This window comes from Parasteatoda tepidariorum, chromosome 12 (genome assembly GCF_982258835.1).
Source record: "Parasteatoda tepidariorum strain Cologne lab strain chromosome 12, Ptep-v5.0, whole genome shotgun sequence".
In the NCBI taxonomy this organism is placed as follows: Eukaryota; Metazoa; Arthropoda; class Arachnida; order Araneae; family Theridiidae; genus Parasteatoda; species Parasteatoda tepidariorum.
In genome coordinates, this window is record NC_141766.1 from 54429912 (window position 1) to 54454932 (window position 25021).

General features: G+C 27.7%; 1 protein-coding gene across 1 annotated transcript; it reads left to right on the forward strand.

Annotated features, from left to right (window-relative positions):
• The first annotated feature begins 3760 nt into the window (after positions 1-3760).
• Positions 3761-22569, forward strand: LOC107442711 (ubiquitin domain-containing protein 2). The gene is made up of 3 exons (XM_016056715.4): positions 3761-4186; positions 12925-13161; positions 20407-22569. Exons 1-3 carry the CDS (start codon positions 4105-4107, stop codon positions 20808-20810), a joined length of 723 nt encoding a protein of 240 aa, XP_015912201.1. The 5' UTR covers positions 3761-4104; the 3' UTR covers positions 20811-22569.
• Positions 22570-25021: the final 2452 nt, after the last annotated feature.

The following is a 25021-nucleotide window of genomic DNA, read 5'->3' on the forward strand; positions in this document are numbered from 1 at the left end:
ATAACAATAGTTTGCCATATTTTGGGAAAAACAATGTTAAGAGACATTTCAGTTAAATTACGAAAAGTCAAAGAATATATGAATATATCTAGAACAACAGGAAGCGATTTGCACATCGTCTTTTTATTTCAAAGAAAACCACCTTGTTTAAAGACTTTTGCAGCATAAAGTAATTAGTATACTATAACCAACAATGGACAACACATTGTTCCAAAAATGATAGTGTTCACAAAATGTCACTTGACATTTTATTTACACTGAAAGCTATTCCATTATGTTAAAAATAAACCATAGCATGTAATGTAGAGTTTTGTGAACTTGGATTATTATTATAAAACTCAGTATGACATGTAGCTATATTTTGTGTCTTTTGAACACATACATTACCTCAGGACACAAAACTTTCAATTTAAAAGGTGAATCAAAGTTTTTTTTTTCTCCTCTATTAGACCTGAACACAAGTTCTATGATAAAAAAATATTTAGCACTGTCAACACTGCTCATACTACATTTAAATCAGGCTCGGCAAAAATTTAGATTATTTTTTTTACTTAATCAGAATTTTTTTTTTTTTTAAAAAAAAAAAACCAATCAAAACTCCAATAAAATATATTGATAATGCTTAATACTTCTTAAAAACAATATTTTAACTTCAGAACTTAAAATTTTAAACTAAAATGGTTAAAACAATTAAGTAGTTATAACAAACAAATTACTGCAAAAATGATAGTTGTTTCTATTCAGACTCAACACGTTCATAAATTTGCAAAGACTAAAACCCAATTTGTCAGTTAGATATCAAATGAATATTAATTTAGATATAAAAAATATTATTTTAAGTTACTCTTGGTAGAATAAATCTTTCTTCATTTTTCACGTACACAAACTACATGTTTAAAAAGTTTTTAAAGTATTTGTTTTTAAACAAACCCAAAAATAAATTGGGGTATCATTGAAATATATTTATTAAAAAGCAAATTATTTTATATAGACAGCTAATAAATAGTTATTAACCAAAACCTTAAGAAAAAATAATTTTAAATAAAAAATATTTTTGACTTAAATCAATGATTTTTTTTTTATAAAACAATCATTTGATTTAATCAATGATTTCCTTAAAAAGGCTGTGACTTAAATCGGGTAAACTCTGATTTAAATCTTAAATTTTCAATGTCTTATATTTTTGAAAAAGTGTAAAAAAAAACTATGTAGACAAATAGACATGTTTGTTTACTTACAGCATTTTTGAGAATTAACTAATTGTTTACTTCCATATTCTTAAGAGAGCTAATAATAGTTTGCAATGTGGTTGTCTCTAAGCTAGCAGGACCAAAAAAAAAAAATTAAAAAACATATATTGCATTTTTATTCTAATAATCATCTTAGGTTTTAAAACTGGCTGCAAAGTAGTTTTGGCATTAAAAAGTTAATGCAAAGATATTTTTTTAAATTCAAGTATATAACTCAGAATTTCTTTCCTAAAATAATTATGTTAAACGTAAGTGCCTATACAAATAAAATTAACTAACTTTTCAAAAAGTTTCATTCACACAACAACAAATATTTTTTCGTGTGAATAGATTCAAAATCAATGGAAATAAAAGAAAAAATTATTCATTGAAATAATTTAAACCTAAAAGAGACAGACTGGATACAGTTAAACTTGCTATGAAAATAATTTTAAAAATGGAATGATGAAGAATATAAAAAAAAACTATGCCACACAATTTCAAATGTGAAAGACCCTAGAGCATTTATAACATATTATATTATTAACTTAACATAACTTTATAATCAAATTATTGGACACTTTTTTAGTTATAAATAACATGAATAAAATGAGTTCCTATGGATTAATTATTGAAGCATCTGTTATTATAGAAAATAACTCCCTTCACATTATTTTTTTAATTCGAAATATTTTAGTACATTGGGCTCAGGAGCTTGTGAAGGAATGTCAGGATCATTAAATGGCCAAAATTTCTTCTGTGAAAATGATGATTCTGATGCAAAGCCATCTAGGCGGGCAGAGAGATAGTCAATAAATAGTGAATAATTTTTCCAACAAAGAGTCTTCAAGTGGTGTTGGAGTATTAAGCTTTCAGGGATATTTCTGTATCGTGATCTGTCTTGCCAACTACAATTGCCAAGATGCTAAATAAATTTTAAACTTGCATTTTTAAAAATAAAAAAAAACATGTAGATGTTTGCCCGGGGGTGGCTACGAGTTATACCTTTGGAGTTTCCGTGATGTTTTTCTTAGTTTCCAAGACTTGTCGATAATTCTGCCACAGATCATGATATAGAAATCTCCCCAAGCTTTCCATTATATACATGACAACTTCCTATACTACACATTTAATAATCGATCTTATTTCCTCGACTCGAGTCACATAATGAGACTTGAGATTATTGCATAAGATTGGGTAGAGTTTGAAGGCTTAAATAGACACCTAGCTTCAGAAAAATTTAGATACTCATTTAAATTCAAGAAATTGGGCTTTATAGGCTCAATAATAGGCAGGTCCTGTTCTCAGCCAAATGATTCCCAGTGAAGTTTATATAAGATAAGACTGTTATTATGTCACATATTGAGACAGAATAAGAGCAAATTTGATACAAGGAAGAACAGTTTTCAGTAGCATGATTAAACTTGAAGCACTTAATACACTGGCATGGTTAGTCACAAGGCACTGGGAGATTTTCAACGAGGGAACAGCAATGTCAAACTTCCTTTGAATTTGTTGTTCCACAATTCATAGAGGGAGGATGACGCTTTTTTTGTGACATGGCGAATACTGTCATATTATTGAGTAACAACCAGTTCATTTAACATCATAACCAGTGATACTCCTATTTTAAGAATTTAGAGATAATATTGCCATGAAATAAATCAGGCTTGGACAAACATTAAAGGAAACATTTTAATAAGTTAAACTGCAGTGACACAGTTAGAAGTTTTGATTACAAGTTCTGCATTTCTGGTGCAAGAGCATGAAATTATATTATTGGGACCACTAAGTGCCTCAGTGATTTTTTCCTTTATTAGTTTCGGCTTTTTTTAGGAAGAAGATTGGGAAAAAAAAATCAAGGAGTACGACGTAAACCACCAGTCGCGATAAATTCAAGTTGTTAGGTGATGGAGTCATTAATTAGCATGTCAGTCGATATTTTCATTTTCCGGTTCGAGTCTATAGGAATTCTTCGGTTCATTATTCCGTCTTCCATATTGGGAGATGAAGGAAAGGGAAGACAAATAAAAACTACAGAACTCACAATGAGATCAAACAATCTAAGAACTGACACTATGAGTGAGCGCTTTCCAACTCAGGGAAACGAAAATAAGTTTCACCGATACTATGCAGATACACTAAAACGAGGGAATTGTCCGTCAAACGAAGAATATTAATCTACAAACAACTTACAAAAACCATAACAAAGTCCTCTATCCTTTCCTACAGGTATTCTAAGGTCTGCGAGTGTGTTCGTTCTCCGGTGGCCGATGAATCAGTTTGTAAACAACATTCGATTGCTTATTTCTGTAGATTTTAGTTTCTGCTAACCATCTGAGTCTGAAGAAAAAAGATTTTAAGTTATGAAGTTTAATAAAGCTATTACATATTTCCTACCGAGCCTAGACTAATAATACAAGCTAAAGTTTTCTTATTTTTGCTTAATTTCAAAGAAAATGTGTCTATTAAATATACTGGTCACTAATTCAAGAATATAAATTATCCCACCATAAAAGGGTATGAAAAAAGCTTTCCAAAAGTGTTCTTGTGCCTCGTCACTATAAATGTCTAATAAATGACTTCTCTATTATTTCTCTCTAGGACCTAGAGATATTTGGTGTATATATTTATTTTTTATATTTTCGACAATTATTCTGAGATTCCTTCTCGAAAGCAAAGAAATTTAATGATTAATGAAACTACAAAAATTTTTCTTCTTACTTATATTTCCTTTTTACAGTTAACATTCATTTCATGGAACACTAACTCGCATGAAACGAAATTTTAGTAACAGGTTAAAATGTATTAGAACTGCTATCAATTTTGTTCATTCTTGTTGTAATGGTAACATAATGCTTACTCATCTGTGATAATGGGGGGTTGTTTTGGTACACAACAAAGCAGACCTTCCTCTGGTATTGAATCTCTGGACGGTACAAGTTTACATCAAACAAGTAAGCGCCTAAGCATATCAAGTCTTAGTTTAAAAATTGTTTTCGTGTTTTTAAGAAGATGTGAGTTTTCTTTGAATATAAAGTAAATAAGACAATTTAATTTTGTGATATTCGTTGTGATCTGTTTTACATTATCACGCTTAGATTAAAACTTAATTCGTTTATCTGAATTGCCTTAAAAGTATTTATTGTAATACTGTTGTGATAATTCAGAGTTAGTTTTAGCATCGGCCTGCAGAGAATGTCCGAGGTAAGGAATGCCTAATAACTGCAGGCAGTAAAAGCCTATTTAATTTAAGTAAATCATTGAAAGTATTATTTATTAATTTTTTTTTTTAATGCATCATGTTGTAACCTATTATGTTTAAAATTATTATTTCCTACTAAATTTTTTTAATATATATAGATTTTTTATGATTGAAAACTTCATCATTAAATTTGTTTGAAATTAAAAAATTTTAATTTCACAATGCAAATAATAATAGATTTCAAGTTAAATGACCTTAACCATCAAATGGATGATATATCCTGCCCCTTTCTGCATTTCACAAAACACAGATCTTTTCTTTAGAGCATCAATATACTCTGCATGTTTTTTTTCTTCTTGTTTTTCTAATACAGTCTATGAAATAAAAGAATTAATTAAAAAGGTATAAGACATGAAAAACTTACTTTTCACTTTCCACCTAAGGAATTGTGTTCATGTTTGTCATTTTAAAATATATTTAAGGAATTTTAAACCAGCAATGTCCGATAAGTGATTTAATAACTTTTGACAGTAAATTAAGTTCCTGTTTAATATGTTATGAAGTATTCTCCTTTTACATTAATGCACTTGGATGCAAATGTTCCAAATACAACTTTTAATTCTCTATTTTTTTTTCCTCTAAAGTCAGTCTTTATATTAATTGTAACAGAGTTTTCTTAAGGATTAAACATACTTAAACTTGTTCCTTAATCAAGTTTTTTGCTTTTGGAGGTTTTATACATTGTGACGTCCTCACCAACATCCTTATGTCGTTCAGGCTCATTATACATGCTTTTCCCCATTAGCATGAAAAGTATTTTCATCACAATAGCATCATACTGACTACAAAAGAGTGCATGATCCTTGTTGCTAGAGGCCAAAATTACAATGCAGGTCAAGAGGAGCAGATACTTACATAAACTGGAACATAATTTTTATTGTTGCACTTAAAATTGAACTGGATACAATGCTAGAGGAACATGTTGCCATCTAAAAACAATTAAAAACATCAATAAGCAAATACTAAGCTAAGGAGCTTAGAAATAGCAAGCATTGGAGTACTGACAAGAGTTCTATTTATGTTCATATAATTTACATGCTATTGATGTCCACAACTAGATGTCTAATATTAACCTTTCAAATCACTAAGAAAGATAAATATATGCTAATTCCTTAATTATGATGTTTAAGGACTGGATACATTATGATGTAAAAGGATAGTAATCAACAATTCCATCCCCTGGTGACAAACCGTATGTTCTCCTAAACAGTTAGAAAAAAAAGACCAAATGTAAACAAACATCAGAATTTAGCTAGTGTCTCCCGTTGATTGATGCCATTGATTATTGGTCGATCAACGGTATGTTACAACATCTGTCAGGGTTGGGTTTTTATGTCGAAAACCAATTGACAGTAACTGTCAAAACAAAAAAGGTTTTAATATCAAAATGATTATCGAACATAATTGATCGATCACTTTTATTTTTATACTGTACTTTTTTTATTTTTACTTCATATTTATTATGGCTAATAATAATTTTTTACCAGATTTTTTTCGTTTGCTGTTGGTTGATCTCGTGTGACTTATGACAACGTTCATGAGGGGGAAGGCAATATTACCAGCATCAAATTTAGTTTAAACCCAAATGATGCATTTTTATTTTGCTAAATTTTTTTAATTTAAATCGATAGAATACTACTGATAAATTGAAATATCTACCGAGTAAAGAGGTTCACAAAATAGAAGATATAAACTTTATTACAATCGATCAAGATATGATCAAACCAAGAAAAGACCCTTATAGTATTTATTTATCTTACATACCAAAGTTGTTTTATTATAGGTACTTTATATATAGGCCTTTTCATCAAAACACCCAAATTCATATCAATATAATTAGCATTTAAATTGGCTACAGTATCCTTTTCTGAAGAAAGAATTATTAAATTATTCAGCTGGTCATTGTTTGTTTCTATAAAGTGTGCATAGTCTGCAGCTCGCCAGCAGTTGATATGCAAATCAAGGGAGTGTCTGATACAGATATTTTGAGAAATTAATGTAAAATCAGAAATTCTAAATCTCACATTTGAGGGATGCATAATTGATGTGTACATTTACACAGATTACACTGTAAATCTGTTTTTTTTTCAGTAAATACTGCTATCAATACGGTTTTAAAAAATCCCATTGTTTTTTATACAATATAAGAATTTTGATTTGTGTAGTCAGTGTTGATGTTCTTTATTTGTATGAATTTCAGCGCAAATGAAATTTTTATTCTTATTTTCTTGGTAGTTGTGTGTCTTATGACAATAATAAAAAGAGAAATCAATATTCATGTAAAAAGTTAAAAACTACAATTTCAAAGGTAAATTGCACAATCTAGCAGAAATTCCACAAGAAAATTGAATCAAGTAACAATTGAAGAACTGACATTGTCAGGGGGTACCAGCCCCAGAAATAGTACAAAACATTTTTTATTGAGAGAGCAAGACAAAGGTCTAAAATTTGCTCTCTCTATATCCCAAAGGCTTTGATAGAAGTCCAGGAAAAGAGAATACAAAAACAAAATACAAAAGTAAAATTAATACAAAATACATAAACAAATTGCTAAGGCAAAAATAAATTTCAAGAAACCTACTTATAAACATATTCCACTGCCAAAACCAAAAACGCACCACTCTCAGAAAATCACAATCCAAACGGAAAATCACAAACATCACATCCTTTCTCAATGCATCGAGGAAAATATTAGGGAAAAAAAGGAAAGTAAGAAAATTATAGCCATCCGTTAGTAGAAAAGCTAATCGGGAGCAACTCTGTTAAGTCTCAATCTTGCCTTTATTAAAAGAAAGAAAATAAAAACTAATAGTTTTTAATCATTTCTTTAATTTTACTGTAAATATTGTAAAAATTAAAAGGAAAACCATTATTTTCAAGATTATTTAAAAAAAATTACTTGTAGCCTCTTGAAAGTATTCAATATTATTGAAAACTTCATTAATTATGGACAGTCGTGAAAAAACTAAATTTTTGGAAACATTACTACACAATTTAGTTTCAAAAATACAGAAAGTAATAACCTTAGAATTAAAAGCCCTCCTTTTATCATAAACGCCAATTTTAATTTAATTATTAGCAATATTAATTTTAAAATCTAAATATTCAACATTTAAGCAATTATCATTAGTTCTCTTCAGAACCAAATTTTCAGGATAAATATTAAAAATAAGATCATAATTTTCTCAATTAAATAAAATTAAATCTTCAATATATCAAAAAGCATTAAACTCTAGAAACTTTGATTTAAAAAAAAAAAATTGAAGGAAATATCTGCAAAAGCTCTAGAAAAAGAATTACCTTGTGGTATGCCTATTTTTTGTTTATAAAAATCAATGCCATTAAAAAGAACATTTTCAGAAAGCTTAGATTTACAAATTTCAATCCAATAATTTTTATCAATATTTATCATGAATGCAAATACATATATATATCACGTCTTTGAGCTTGAGGTATACTGGTTTAAAGATTTTCAAAGTCAAATGCATTCATATTAAAGACTTCAAATACAAATTAATTTCAATAAAGTTCAAAACATCAATATTACTATTAATAATAATTTTTTTTAACTTTTAATTTTAAACAGAATAATTTCAAGAATATTAAAGAATTTTTTGCTAATAATAGATTTAAAACTATTAGTACCACATCCTTAAATATAAGATAAGTATTCTTAGTATTATATTCCTTAATAAACATTTTTAAAGAAAAATAAAAAATTTGCAATACAAAAGTTGTTCAAAGCTTTATCAATAACTGCACCACTAGGATAAAAACAAAATTTAGGTTAGTTTAATTTATTTTTCATACTTTCAACAATCCTGGTTCTCCATTCTGTAAAACTTTCAATAGGCCAATGATATTTTCTAGAAACTTTAACAATGAAACAATCTAGATCCCTTTTAACTGATGAAATAAAATCATCATTTTTAATTTTTAAACTTGTTCTAAATTTAGATCCTCTACTTAAAATTTTAATCAAATCTTGGTCTCCAACAATATCTAAATTCCAGGTAATAACATGACCACAATCTTTATAAAAAAATTTTTTAAAAAAATGGAGAAAATTTATTTGAATTATTGATTTGGTTAAATCAAAACTTGGTATTAATCAAACAGAATTGCTTTTTAAAAATGATTTTAAAGTTCAGAAAGTTTTTTGCATTAGTAACTTCCACGATAAAAAATTTGAGAATACTACTCTTACCCAATGACTACTCTTAGAAAAAAAGACCAAATGACTACTCTTAGAAAAAAAGTTTGTAATTGTAACTTTTTAAGTCGCCAATTAAATAATATTGCACTGATCAGTATTACTTGTTATCATAATACTGATGAATTTTCTCTGTTTATTGATAAAGAATATGGTCATGTTATCACCTAGCATGTAGATATTGTTGGAGTTCAAGATTAGATTAAAATTTTGAGTAGATGATCTAAATTTAGAACAAGAAAAGATGATTTTATTTATCAGTTAAAAGGGATCTGGATATTTTTATTGCTAAAGTTTCTAGAAAATATCATTGGCCTATTGAAAGTTTTACAGAATGGAGAACCAGGAGTGTGAAAAATAAATTAAAGAAATCTAAATTTTGTTTTTATCCTAGTGGTTCAGATATTGATTATGATATGCTTGATGAAGCTTTTAAATACTTTTGTATTATTGCAAATATTTTTTTTTTAAAAAATTTATTGTTAAGGAATATAACATTAATAATCTTTATTTTAAATTAAAGGATGACAAAAAAGTTATTAAAAGGATTATTGCTTTTAGTAAAAAATTTAAATTGAATCGAATTACTTACTCTTATTTTTTTCCAATTGTTAAATTTCATGAAAATTGCTTTAAATTCAGATTTATAGCTTGTGGTACTAATAGTTATAAATCTATTATTAGCAAAAAATTCTTTAATATTCTTAAAATTATTTTGCTTAGAATTAAAAGCGAAAAAAATATTGTTATTAATAGTAATATTGATATTTTGAACTGTATTGAAATTTGTAAAGTTTTTAATTTTAATATTTTTGACTTAGAAAATCTTTATACCAGTCTACCTTATGCTCAAATATTTGATATATGTAATTGCATTTTATGATAAATATTTAATTAATGAAAGTATTGATAAAAATTATTTGGTTGCTGTTGTAGTTCATTTACGTCACCCTAGAGCTGCACAATGGGCTATTGGCGACGGTCTGGGAAACATCCCCAAGGATGATCCGAAGACGTGCCATCACAATTTTGATCATCAGCAGAGGGGATGGTGCCTCCGCTTCGGTAGCCCAACAGCCTGCACGCGAAGTCTAGCACTTTATGGTAGAACAGTTTAACGAGAACCAATACTGCACACCCTCGGTCCCTACGCAGACTGATCCAAGTGGTCACCCGCCCGCACACTGACCGTAGCCAGTGATGCTTGATTTCGGTGATCTGCTGGGAACCGTGTCTTAACGATCAATCCACTGAGGGACTCATTTGGTTGAAATTTGTAAATTTTATTTTTTTGAAAATGTTTGTTTTAGTGGCATTGATTTTTATAAACAAAAAATAGGGATACCACAAGGTAATTATTTTTCTAGAGTTTTTGCAAATATTTTTTTGAAGCAAATTTTTTTGAGTTTCTTGCTTTTAGATATATTGAGGATTTAATTTTATTTAATTGTGAACATTATGATTTTAATTTTAATATTTATCCTTAAGAATTGGTTTTGAAGAGAACTAATGAATATTGCTTAAATGTTGATTATTTAGATTTTAAAATTAATATTGCTTGTAAACTAATTAAAATTGGTGTTAATGATAAAAGGAAGGCTTTTAATTTCATGGTTATTTTCTGTAATTTTGAACCTAAATTGTGTAGTAATATTTCTAAAAATTTATTTTTTTCACAACTGTCTAGAATTAATAAAATTTGCAATAATATTGAATACTTTCAAAAGGCTGCTAGTAATTTTTTAAATAATCTTGAAAATAATGGTTTTCCTTTTAATTTTTACAATATTGATGGTACAATTAAAGAAATGATTAAAAACTATTAGTTTTTATTTTCTTTCTTTTAATAAGGGCTAGATGGTGACTCAACCGAGTTGCCCCAGTTTAGCTTTTCTTCTAATAGATGGCAAAAATTTTCTTACTTTCCTTTTTTCTTTAAACATTTTCTTTGGTGCATTGCGTAAGGGCGTGATGTTTGTGATTTTCTGAGTGTGGTGCGCTTTCGGTTTTGACAGTGGAATGTGTTTATAAGTAGGTTTCATGAAATTTATATTTGCTACAGGTATTCATGTATCATGAAATTATTATTTTATATTAAATCTATCTATAATAAAGCAATTTTTTTTTTAATCATATTTTGATCGATTGTAATAAAGTTTAGATCTTCCATTTTGTGAAACTCGTTTTTGGTGACGTAACATGCATTCTAGCTTAGGTCAATGATGTTATGGACTAGGAGTGTTTGTCTTTTTTCATTTGTTGTTGGCTCATTTGTTGGCAAATTTTGGATTTTATCTTGCTCTCTGGATAGAAAAGTTTTTGTACTATTTTTATGACTTCCGGGGCTGCATGTCTGCTTTGGTTGTCATTGTTGTATTTTTCATTGTTTTCTTCTTTGTTTACAATTTGCTATGTGACTTACCACATGATTTTGTAGGTCTCTATATTTTCAACATGATATTGGTATTCAAATTTCTGATCACTCACTTTATGTGTTTTCTTTGTGTAAAATTCCTCTTAAATCCAAGTGTTTGTTTTCTTGGGAATTATAACTATGTTATAATAAATGTTACAAGCATAAAAATGGAATTGTGCTTTTGGTCCCTGTAAGACTCTAATTCAAAATACGCCAGTGATTTTAAGTTTTAGTTTTTTAAATATCACATTGAAATCAATTTCTGTACAAAATTAAAATTACGATAAGAATGAGAAAAATAAATATTAAGAAATGTTTCACTGTCACTATTTTCAACGAAGACATTAATGAAGCTGTAGCCATAATTCCATTTTCTGGAGCAATAATATATATATATATATATATATATATATATATATATATATATATATATATATATATATATATATATATATATATATATATATATATATATATATATTAACTTTTCTCCTTACATTGCTTTCAGAAGTCATTATCAAAAATACTGTGGCAGCTTTCAAACTGAATCTTTTTCCTTTTAACCATGTTATTTTAACAAATTGCTATTTAGTTTAATCCTCATCTTATTTCAAAATGCAAGATAAATATTTTTGAAAGCAGAATGAAAATTTCATTCATGATTAAATTTAGTTAGAAAAATTTATTCTAAATGATTTTTCATGTTCAAATTTTAGTTTTTATTCATGCAAATTTTTGAACACTGATTGACAAATAAAATTCATTAGTCTTGACTATTTTTAGTGTATGAATTTTTGAATAACTGGTACAAAATGCACCTATTATGTCATTTTCATTAATTTTTGCATGCCAACTACAGTTATTTATTACAAAAGTATTTCATTGAAGATAATAATTACAAAGTAACTAACTATTTGTAATCATGATTATGAGCAAGATACAACTGGGTATTTTTCAAGTTGCCTAATCTGGAAAAAACAGCTGTGTTGTTTCGAGCTAGGCTTCCTTGGCGAAATCTGATTGTACTAGATTCTAATCGCTTTTTTATGAGTAACTGCTTTTTATCAAAAGTTATTATTTTACTTGTAAGTGTGATTACTTGTGATTGTTGGACTACAAGTAGTTTATTGTTATGTACTTTTTATTTGTTGTAATTTACAATTTTATTTGATTTTGTACCTATTTTTGTTGAGCAGTATTTCGAAAAATTATTTATTTTGAATTTATTCTTAATTTAAAATATTTCTGACGAATGAATAAATTTTAATTTATTATTCCGAAAGATTTTGAATAATTATTCATTAGTCTTTATTCATTATTCTGAATGACAAATGTCCATCTCGGGTCAATTTGCATGCTTGAAACTCTTTCTGCTAATTTTTTCTTTTTTCTTTCTCCGGTTGCACTTATATAAGTACTATTTTTTCATTTTTTCTCCACCTATAAAATAGCGGTCTAAGACTAGAAGTAGAATACCGAGAACATAGATCTAGAAGAATTTTTAATTTTGTATGACTGCTATTTAACAGTTTATGACACATTTTTAATAACGAAGTAAGGAGTTAGATAGATTATTTCAAAAGCCAGGTTTAAGTGGTAATGTTTGCTATTTCACAATTAGAAATAGGAGCCAATTTAAATAAAATTATTGATTTACTTATCAATTATCTGAATTTTGTGATTTATCAGATTTGAGCATTAAAATTGACTTAAAATCTTTATAATCCCTATTACTATTCCAATTTTTTACTGTATGTGATTTCTTTTACATGGAAATTAATATGCTGTGATACTTTATTAGTTACTATTGGAAAAAATCAACCTCTAAAGCATGAGAAGCCCAAATGGAAAAGTGATGTGCCTTTAACTGGTGGTCAGCTTCATAGTAAAAGGGATGAATTTTGGGATACTGCTCCTGCTTTTGAAGGACGAAAAGAAATATGGGATGCACTAAAAGCTGCTGCTTATGCTGCTGAAACTAATGATTTTGCTCTTGCTCAGGCAATAATTGATGGTGCCAATATATCTCTCCCAACAGGTATGTTCTATATATTTTATCAATTAGTGTTCATGGCAATTGAGGTTGAATTATGGAAAATAGACGTGCTTCATTTTATATTTTAATTTTATTGCTATGAAATTGAATAGTACTACAGAGAATATGTGTTTACTGTAAAGTATCTTCTTCATTTTAAGTTGGTATCATTTTTAGTTAACTATTTTCAGGTAAGATATAATTATCTTTTTTACACTGATCATATTCCTTTCAATTTGAAATATTTTAGAAAAAAGAAGCTTATCAGCGCACAAATTTTTTTCTCTTTTTTTTAGAATTTTATTTCTAATAGCACATTACAAGACAACTAAAATTTAAATAGAAAAGTTAACTATGATGAAAAGAATGAAATCGACATTAATACACCTATTAATTCGGGGCATTTGCAACCCCTAGTAGCACTTACTAATCAGAATGCAAGAGCAAACAGGACATAAGCAAATGTGTCAAGTCCGTCACTTGAAAATGTAAAATATATTAGTTTCAAAGTAGAACTGAGTGTGTACCTTGAAATAAGTAATACTCAAATTTGATTAACGTAAGTTTACTTGTGAGCCGTTTATAATGCAGAGCATAAAAATGATTCTTCAAACTAATACTTTTCAGTGGATTTTGCATCCATTATTATCAAAATATTTTTCAACTTGTGAAAAAAAATAGTAACAGGCAGAGTGAGTTAAAGAAATGCTAAGTTTTATGTGATGTATAAAATCGTAATATCCTAAAACATGTAAATACTCGTAATATCATTTTAAAATGCACTTTTGTCATACAGTTAAATCGTGGGAACCTTAGCAGATTTTTTTTTTCTGATTCAGAGGTTGTTAATGAAAATTAAAACTGCTTGACGCTCAGTAAATGCAATCTTCCAAGATGTAACTTTACTGTTTTTATGCTGGCTAATACTAGAGTAAATCTTTCACTTCAGATAGACCAATCATGCACTAATACTTTGCATGATAATCTTATGACTTTATATTATAAGCTGCTAGTTCAATTTGTAGCTACTGCTGCAATTGCTAAATCCAAGCATTTCTTAACTTGACTTCTCACTATCGTAAAGTACTGATTAAGTCCTCACCTGAATTTTAATGAAAATTGTTGCCAAGTTGGGTGGAAGATGAATGCTAGCAAGGGGGAAATGCAAATTTTTTTTAAAAAATGAAACATATTTGATAAAGTTTTAATATTACTCAATTTAATAACGTATAAAACAAATGAAAGCTAAATTATGTAACTAAAATAAATGTTTTTTTTTTTTTTTTTAAAGTTTTCACTTTTACTCTTATCTTTCAAATTAATACGACTGTACCATCAAATTTGTTTATTTTCAAAATTGTGTGAGTACAAATAGCTATGTTTGATTTTAAATTCACATTAATTGCTATGTTTTATTCAAATATAGTGTAAATACGAAATGCAAAGTTTGATTTTATATCTGCGTGAATACAAATCGCAATGTTTGGTTTTAAAGTCTCCTGAATATAAATTTTACGATTTAATTTTAAAGGTGCATGAATATGAATCATGGTATTGAATTTTAAAGATGTGTGAATACAAATAATGCCATTTGATTTTTAAATCACATAAATCAATTTTTAAGAACAAGAATCTGAGAAACTGTTACACCTAACATTATGGGGTGGTTCATGCCATCTCAATTTTTTTTCAAAAAATTACCAGTTGTTATATACCTTGTCAAAAGACAAAATCTAAAATTTTTTGCCTCAAAGTTGAGTTGTTAATTCTTTATGGACCCCCAAAGTTCAGAGCATTGCTGGAAAATTTCAGCGTTTTTGCTCTACATGGAAATAGCAATGACCCACATCTCTTAGCGCAAACAGAGTGCCTCCAAGTAATTTAAATATCTGAAAAGTAAGGAGGTTTAACTTTGTAAAATGGGTGAAAAGTTTGTGGCAAATTGTTGCAACAAGGCTCCTGAAGGTCGTAAAAAGAAGCGTTTTTGCTGTTTATTGCAATTTCAGGGCTGATTGTACTCCGGAAAAAATCCGGATATCCAGAATTTTCGCTAGCAGTGATCCGGAAGTTTCCGGAGATCGAAAGTCCAGGCGTTTCGAAAAATCATTGATCCCAGAAATTTCCGGAAATCAAATTTTCAAAGGTAGAACTTAAAAACACAGTTTATTTTATTTGTTTGTAAGGGAGAGTCAGAGATCTACTTTATAAGCTTATATTCATGATTAATATTCATTTTTTATCAGTGAATAGTTGTTATAATCATTAACTCAAGAAAGGAAGACATATTTGTAAATTTTAATTACTTCTCCAGGTCATCATAGGTATGTGTAAAATTTTAAATATATTTTAAGTAAACTAAGAAATATTGAGAAAAAGGAAAAAAAACTTAATTTTTTTTTCAATTTAAACTGTGTTTTTTTTCTTTTTTTGTTTTTGTTTTTTTAACTCAATAAATTTTCCGGAATTTTGACTTGGGCTCACAATCACCCCTGCAATTTTCAACGACTAACTATAGCTTGCGCCTTCTAGTTGCCATGGTAAATAACGTGTCATTTGAAAGATATACAAAAATACTTTCAAAAATTATTTACATAATTGAGGCATATTTAATGCGCTCTTAATTATTTGAAGTTGAAACTTGAAAATTTTCAAATTTTAACTGTCATAACTTTTTGCTCCATAAATATATTGAAATAATTTTTTTACCTTTAATTTACTCCATTGTTAGTCTATCCAAAAAAGTAAAATTTATTGAGGCATGTAGCTTTAAAAAAACTCAAACATTTTAATAAATTACCATGTTTTGGTATTTTCTTTCTCGAAGCAATTTACTCAAACACTTTACTTTCTATATACATTTCACCATAAAAACCGATATTTTTAACATTTTATTGTATATAATCTTGTTGGTTATCCATTTAAAATAATATTTTATTATCATTGACATTTACAATTTGTATAAAAGAGAAATACATAACGGTAATGCTGTAAAACCTTTGTTTTGTAGCTACAAAGTGCATGTGAATTATTTATTTAATAGTTCCTTGTATAACAGTTGGATGCCTTTTAAGCTTGGGATATTAAGAGGATCCACACGGGATAATTATATAGGACCAAAGAAGATGGCGCTTCGATGTGCGGTGTCAATGTTATCACATATCGACCATTTAAACTTTTGTGCTTCTCTCTGGCATAGAAATTTCATCTTGAATGAATCATTTCCACAGTCTTCTAGAATTTTTCCTCTGTAAAATCTTCTGTCATACATTGCTACATAAAATGAATGAGGATGAAGTTCACTGTCCTTTTCAGGGTGGCCACCCACCTGGAAAACCTTGAAAACCTGGAATTATCAGGGAATTTTTTTATACTGGAAAAAACCTGGAAATATCAGGGAAATTTGGATAAAAACCTGGAAAAATCAGGGATTTTTAAAGAAAAGTTGGAAATTTTTCTTTGATGATTTTTCAAATTTCACTAATTTAAATTATTTGCTAATTTTCTTAATTTAAATTATTTCATCCATTATACCCACTTTTTTTTGACGGAAATGTATCGCCAAACAGTTGAAATATCATCAACTTAGCGATACTTTGCTTGCATCAAAATTTGCTCCATTATAGTTCTGTTAAACTAGAATGCCATATAAAATTCTTCCACGGTTGCTAAACAAATGTGCAAACTTTTGACCGCTATGGGAATTTAGGAAAATTTAGGTAAGATTCTGGTGGAAAAAGGGAATTAGGATATTAGCTTCTGTTTTTAAATTCTGTCCTTGGGCTAAATCCATTTATGGCTCAAGTTTGTTCCGATGCTTTGGTGGTTATTTTTTTTCTCTATTTTGACAAAATATCTTTGTATTTTTAACTTTATAAAATTCTCCAAAAATTAGTTGGTTATAATTTTATGATAATAGATTTTATATCGCACTCTTTTTCTGAAAGCTTTTCTACTCCTATTCAAAGAAATCTGTGAAGTATTTTTTCTGAGCAAACCAACCAATCACACATTTTTTTACAATGACTAAGAGTAATGTTTGTCGACAAATTTTTACAATTGTTGCATTAATGCTAATTTTTTCTATTTCATTTTAACCTCTTATAACATATTTTAATTTTAAACAAAAAAGGCTCCTTTGTGGGTCAATATATGATCTTTGATTCAAAATTTTGTGACAAAACATTAAAAAATAAATAAAAAATCTTGAAAATTGTCAAAATAAATTATTTTTTTCAAGATGATATGTTAAAAAAATAACATTTTGAATAAAATATTTTATAATATAGACGCTTTTCTTGTACACATCCTATACTTTATAAGAAAAAAGAAACAAAAACCTGGAAATTTTAAGATTTTTATCTGGAAAACCTGGAAAAATCAGGGAAATTTGAAATCTGATTTGAGTGGCCACCCTGCTTTTCTTCAAAAATTTTGATCTATTGCCAAATATTCTCTCTGAAAATCCCAAAATTTATTGAAAAGCTATATTATATTCTTTAAGAAATTGTTAACTGTTGAAAACATTAAATAAAAAAAAACATAAAATTAAAAACATAACAAACCTCATTTTCTTCAGTTGCAATTACTAAAAGATGGTCTTCATATTCATTTTCATCTTCTTTCACAGTATCAAAATCTATACCTTTTCCTTTTATTCTGCTGAAATAAGAAATCACTTGTTCATTCGTAAGATATTCTGGGCAAAACGGTTTCTTTTCATCTACTGAATCACGTCTCATCATCTTGACAACATTCTGTGCAGTAAATTTTATTACCTGTATCATCTCCTTTATAAAAACATTGCTGTAGAAACTGTTTTTGATTTTAATTCAGACGCGTGATTTTTCTTTTTGGTTTCAGTGCCCTTCCCAGTTGTGATACCATAGCTGAGAAATTTTCATTTCTATTAGATGTGCCAGCAATTTGAAAAAAGGAAATTAGTAGTTTGGAAGTCTACTTTTTTTTTGTTACTGTCTCAATTTTTTTAGCAAACATTTTTTAGCTTTGTCCACTCCTGATAGTAATTTTGGAATAGTATGTTCTCCTCTTGCTATATGCAAAGACAATTCATCTGCAGTTTCAAATGTAGAAGTACAGTTGTCTTCGGGACAAAATATGAAGTAACAGACTTACGGCTAAGAGAAATCGATTTATGATTAAATTTTATGTTGTTATAAGGAACTTTTTTTCCAGGACCAATTTCAAAATATTTTTATATATTGTTAGATTCAAATATCATTAGATTCATGTTTCATAAATATTGTTAGATTCATAATTCATCGAAAATATCGTTAGATTCAAATTTCACAGAATGGTATGACTGTATTTCATGTAACTTAACACTTTCGACTGAGCATTTTCTTTATTGATTTCTATAACTGATACTTTAGTCTTTTTCATTCTTCCTTTTAAAATGAGTGTATCATACACATCTTTAGCTGATGTTACATCAGGACCATCACATAAATATGTTCCAATAAATATTTTAGCAATTGCATTCTCTTGATCAGCTTGATATTTACTTCTCTGAGGTTTCATTATCGTCATGCCTAAGTATTTTTAACCCCAAATTCACCATCAGATACTGGCTTTCGCTGCATATATTGCCAGAATAACAGCCTGCATTGTCAGTCTTCATGTGTAGTTTCTTCATGCTTTGAAAATCGACCGTATGCTTTGACTCACACAAAGTTAGCAATGCGTCTTGATCACAATATTCCAGAATAGTAAAATAAGTTGATTTTTCAACTATTCCATTAATTAATGTAACAAACACATCAACATGCCCTTTTTACCAAAATAGTCCTGTTGCTTTTCACGATAGTTTTGTGGTAAAATGTTTTGCGACCAGTATTGAAGCCAAAAGACTGTTTCTTCGTCTGTTTCTTGCAGTGCAGCTGCCTTTGCCTTTCTTGTTGAACTCCTCTCATTATATGCTGCATGTATTCTCTAATATTTTTGCTTGCAATTTTGAAATCATTGTTGATTTCATCTTTAGCAGCACTATTTTTCATGTTTCTTACTTTACTTGCAATTTCATCTTATGTAGATACATGAATTTTTTTAATAAGTTTATTTTGACTCAAGAGAAGTATTGTTCTGATAATCCAGAAGACAAGTGGTGATAAAAGCAGAAACAATGAAAATAATGGAGTTTTGATGTTATTTTTCTGCAAAATTTTATGACACAAACAAGAGTTGAGATACAGTGTTTTTCATGTATAAAATTAAAAATTGTTGTTCATAGTTTAATTAACTTTTGACACCAAAATTAATGAAGTTATTGGATTAGTCCTAAAAGAAATTTTAGATAATAAAACTAAGCACAACTACTTTTACAATTCATACTTATCAAAATTTATTAAAAATATAAATTTTTATTAACAAATATATGGAAAATATATAGTAATTCAGCTAGCTCTGTTTAATTAAGAAGAGAAATTGACGAAACTACATAAATAAGGCATGAATATATATACAATTATCCGGTGTGGATCCTTTTACTGTCCCAAGCTTAAAAGGCATCCAACTGTTATACAAGGAACTATTAAATAAATAATTCACATGCATTTTGTAGCTACAAAACAAATGTTTTACAGCATTACCGTTATGTATTTCTGTTTTATACAAATTGTAAACGTCAATGATAATAAAATATTATTTTAAATGGATAACCAACAAGATTATATACAATAAAATGTTAAAAATATTGGTTTTTATGGTGAAATGTATATAGAAAGTAAAGTGTTTGAGTAAATTGCTTCGAGAAAGAAAATACCAAACCATGGTAATTTAAAAAAATGTTTTAATTTTTTTAAAGCTACAGCCTCAATAAATTTTACTTTTTTGGATAGACTAATAATGGAGTAAATTAAAGGTAAAAAAATTATTTCAAGATATTTATGCCGCAAAGAGTTATGACAGTTAAAATGTAGGTAAAATTTGAAAATTTTCAAGTTTCAACTTCAATTGATTAAGAGTGCTTTCCATGTAGTGCAAAAACGCTGAAATTTTCCTGCAACGCTCTGAACTTTGGGGGTCCATAAAGAATCATCAACTCAACTTTGGGACAAAAAATTTTAGATTTTGTCTTTTGACAAAGTATATAACAACTGGTAATTTTTTGAAGAAAATCTGAGATGGTGCGTATTTTAAGTGTGTCACTGTCTCAGATTCTCTCTCAGATGTATTATCATCGCTGTTCAATGATTATTAGTAGTATTGTTTATTATAAAATTGTTTTCATAGGAACTTTAATGGACTGTTATGATGAATTGGGAAATCGGTATCAGCTACCTGTTTATTGCCTGAGTGTACCAATAAATTTAGTTGAAGAAACCAATGAATCTGAATCTCCTGCAGCTGAAAGTGAGCCCTGGAGTGAAAGTGGGGAAGAAATAACTTTAAAATTTAGGCTCTCTACATCTGGTAAAGATACAAAAGTAGCAGTTCGTACTGGAGAAACAGTCTTAGCTGGTAAGAAACGTTTACAAAATATTGAAGCTGTTGATCCTGCAAGACAACGTTGGTATTTTGGGGGAAGACTATTACATGATAAAATGAAAATTGAGGAGGCCAAATTGCAAAGTGGTTTTGTTGTTCAAGTTGTTTTAACTCCTTTTGACATTTCTAGTGATAACCAAAAGCTATAAAAAAGCACCTCAGTGAGTGATAAGGTGACCTTAAAGTGATAGCAAGATCATATGTATTGGAAAGCTTATTGCTTTTGTTCTGTATGAAATGGCCAAATTCTATCTTGTATTTTTTATCAAATTACTTATTGTTCACTATGCATATTAAACACCAAGTGTGCTTTTTAATTTGCATAAAGGGAAATTTGTTGACATTATGTTTGTTAGTTTTTACAAAGTGAATGAATTAATTGTTTTTTTAATCTTAAAAATCTCATGTAATATAGTTTTTCAATTTTATGTTGCATTCAGGATTTTTAAATAAAAAATCTTTTGCTAAGGAGTGATTATTTAACTAAGCAAATAAAATAATATTTTTTAACTTCATTGTATTCTCTTTATGCAAATTTTATACTTGCAGAATTTCTTAATCTGTAACTTATAAAAGTATTTTCTCCTAAAATATTTACTTTGCAATTTGTGTACAATTTATACTATGCTGTTTATTAGTTCCAAAGTACATATTTGGTCTTTTACTGGTTATTTAATTTGTTGGCCAATTAGTATTAATGCATTTTATTAATATAACTTAAATATTAATACACATAATATTCACCTTGGAAATGTTTAACTGCTCAAAAGCTGCCATTGTTATGTACCACATTTGCTTCTAGAATAACAATTTGTCTAAAAATATGCTAAAAAAAAATGACTGTTACTTTTTAATATCAGTTTTTCCTTTTTGTGTGTGTCTTCTTTTTTTCTTTTTTTTTTAAAGAAAATTTTTTAATAAATTATTATTATTGCTTTCTTTTTTATATGTTATAACTCTTGTCACATATTTATCATTGCTTATTTTACTATTTAGTTCAAACGAAACTAATTATCACAAAAAATATGATCTCATTTAATGGAACATTTTGGTATGAGATTTAAAATATCTTTAAAATTACTCAATTATTTGGAAGGAAAATTTATTTCTTTATTCAGAAAATGAACAAACGTTAAAGATCTGTTTTGTAAATCATTTTCTTCCTTCTCAAAATTTTTGTCTTCATATTTAAAAAGTATATCACTGCAAATTTCTAACTTCTTTTTGGAATTGGAGACAATATTCATATTCAGTGGAATGGTAGAAAAGTTGTCGGAATCTATTCTATAGTGAATATATCACTTGGAAATATCTCTGAAGATCAAGTAAAAGATATCTCTTACTAGATTATTTTAAAGTTATTTATAGTTATAATTATTTTTTTTTCCTTAACAATCAAGTTAATGAAGGTTCTTAGACAATTTCTTGACTTAAAAACCTAACACTAAATGCTTCTATTAACATTCTTTATAAACTAATGTTTATACAGTGTAATGAGTAATTTTTCATTATTAATTTCTAATTAATAAGGCTAAAAAAAATTACACCACATGAAATTAGTAAATAAGAAATACAATAAAGCATTAAGTTTCAGCATATTTTAAAACAAACAACTTTTAGAGAAACCATGCTATTGAAGTCCATTTGAATGAAAAAAAAGGTTAAAAATTAATGTATTATTATTCAAAAGACCTTGAGTTTAAAGAAAAATATAACAATACTAAAGAATGTGGTTTATACCTAGGTTATACAATCACATTAAAATTGTAGATTTAGATATTGAAAATATAGTCCCCGAAACTAATAATTAAAGCTATACAAATACATTATGAAGTTCCTTTTTGGGACGTGTAATTAATAGAAGCATCTATTTAACAAACAAAATAAACAAAACTTTTTTTTCATAAATATGTATGCATTGTTTTATTTATTTATTTTATGTTTACAATTGGTTAAGAAAATTTTTTTATTTTTTTCTTCTTACTTCTGTTGCTTCTCTGATAACTAAACATTTATTCTGTCTCAATATGCATAACTAAAAGAGTTGTGTAAAAGACAAGAGCAGTTAAAGAGAAACTTACTTTGAAGAGAAGAATAAGCTATGAATATTAATGAGGCTGAATATTAGTGTTTGAAAAGAAAATCAGCAGGTAGATTTGTTTCACTTTAAACTATACATATTTTTTTTTAAAAATCTGCACAATTCTGTTCCTTGTTTTAGTTTTTTTCTCTTAAATCTGATAACTTTAATTTTGGAATACCCTGTTTTTAATGTTATTTTCATCTCATTCTTCTTTTCATAAAGAAAAATTAGAGAAAAATCTATCTTTATTCTTAAAAAAAATGTTCAAATTGTCTGCTGGTTCTCATTTATTTTTTTATAAATATATTTTATCATACTAGACATCTTTTAGAGGTCATTCAGACTATAAGAAAATGCTGCATGAAATTGACCTTAATTATCATTACTGTCTATTCATTATTTTTTTATTGAATCACGCTAACACATGTTTTGATGTGTGCAGGACCTGTTATTCGGAAAATCTATATTCCGAACTTGATGATGTCCCGACAGTTCCAGATATGGGACTTTCCACTGTATATTTAGAATTTGTATGGGTTCTTAAAATACTTTAATAAATTCCTAATTCAAAAGAAAATATTTAAGTCTATAAAAGGTGAATCATTTTCTTAGGTGGTTAGTTTTTTTCTTATCTACCTTTGGAATTCTAAAATGTTTCTATAAATGAAAAAATATCTAAACAGTTCCAATATTAACGCAAAAAAATATTTTATTATTTCATATTTCGATTTATGTGTAGGCATTGCTGTAAAAAATGGGACATTGTCTACTGAACTTATATTCTTGTAGGCCAGAAAATTAGTGAAAGTCACTAAATTTTCTGAAAACATAAATGAAGTTTAAAATCATTTGAGAAACTAAGTTTATTTCATTATGTGCAAGGAAACTATCATTGTATTAAAGCGGGTGGTTTTGATACAAATCTTTAACATGCTAATTTATAAATGAAACTCCTTTCTGGTATTGGCCGTGATATATTTTATGTTTTATTAGTGTAGAATTTTATTATAATTTTCATAATTATTGTTATGGATATGAAGCTCTTATTGGTCTATCATAGCATGAAAAGTTAGTTTGAAAGTCTATCAGAACTTATAATTTAAGAAGAAAAAATTTCTTTTTTAAAACTATTTTTATGAAACAAAAATGTATTACTGTTATATTGCTGTATGTTTTATTGTTGCTGTTGCAAGTTCTTTCGCCATAAACATTAGCAGAAATAATTAAGAAATGGTTCAATTTTTTAAAGAAAATTATCAGTTAGAAAAATATTTTGTTTAAATCTGACAGTCTTGCATGTAATTTAGCTTGTATGTTTCCTTTCAGAGCAAATAAGTTTCTTTTATAATTTGAATTAGTGCATTTGAGAAAGGCTCTTAGAAAATTGCTGTTGTGCAAACAAATACCCGAAGATAAGTACAGTAAAAACTCAATATAATGAGTATGGTATACTGTGAGATATCCACTATTACGAAAAGTCACTATCAAAATGTTAATGTTATAGACACAAAAATTTTATATTTATAATCAGTTAAAGATTAGTAGCATTTTGTTATTCGCGACAAAAAAAATTGGTGGGATAAACATTGCAATGTGTTTTTCTACTGTTAAAATTAGCCAAATTATATGAAAATGGACAAAGTAGAAGACATTTTTATTTTTGTCTGGTATAAATACAAAAAAGTGAAAAATGAACATCATTTCATCTTGATCTCTTCTTCTATCTTAATTCTTTATATCAATAAAGCAAACATTTTTGGGTAACCACCAGTCAAGTTATCTTCCTTTTTTCAAGATAAAAAATCTTTTGCTATTTCCAAGAATCATGTTCCACGTGGGCCTTTTGTGTGTCACTTATCTACTATGGCCTTTTATTTCTTTTCTTCTCTGAAATTGAAATCAATATTCTGTGTTACGAATGTCTGTGTCAAAAACACTAGTACATTATAACACTTCTTTTCTATTGCTATTTTAACATTTGTGTAATTGCTTATTGTTATAAGCTCGCTATAACAATGATTCTATTTTGCTATAGTGAATTGACATTATGATGTACTTTTACTGTACTCATTTTCTGGAAATTGTTGTATGGTATATAGAGAGTGTTTTATTTTAATTGCATGGAGCTAATTTCTAAGGAATATTCCATTTAAACAAAGTTTAAATGATTAATTGTTATCTGGTTCTTTACAAATGTTAGTGTTGCTACCTTTTCTTGTGATTGTAATCTAATGAGAGTAAAAAGGGTTTTGAGCTGGGTACTTATTTAAAAATTAT

Excerpts from the sequence above, each read along its gene's own strand:
- LOC107442711 (XM_016056715.4), top strand. The coding sequence starts at position 4,105 with ATGGGGGGTTGTTTTGGTACACAACAAAGCAGACCTTCCTCTGGTATT. Across the intron at positions 4,187-12,924 it reads TACAAGTTTACATCAAACAA|TTACTATTGGAAAAAATCAA; the intron begins GTAAGCGCCTAA and ends ATACTTTATTAG. Across the intron at positions 13,162-20,406 it reads CAATATATCTCTCCCAACAG|GAACTTTAATGGACTGTTAT; the intron begins GTATGTTCTATA and ends TTGTTTTCATAG.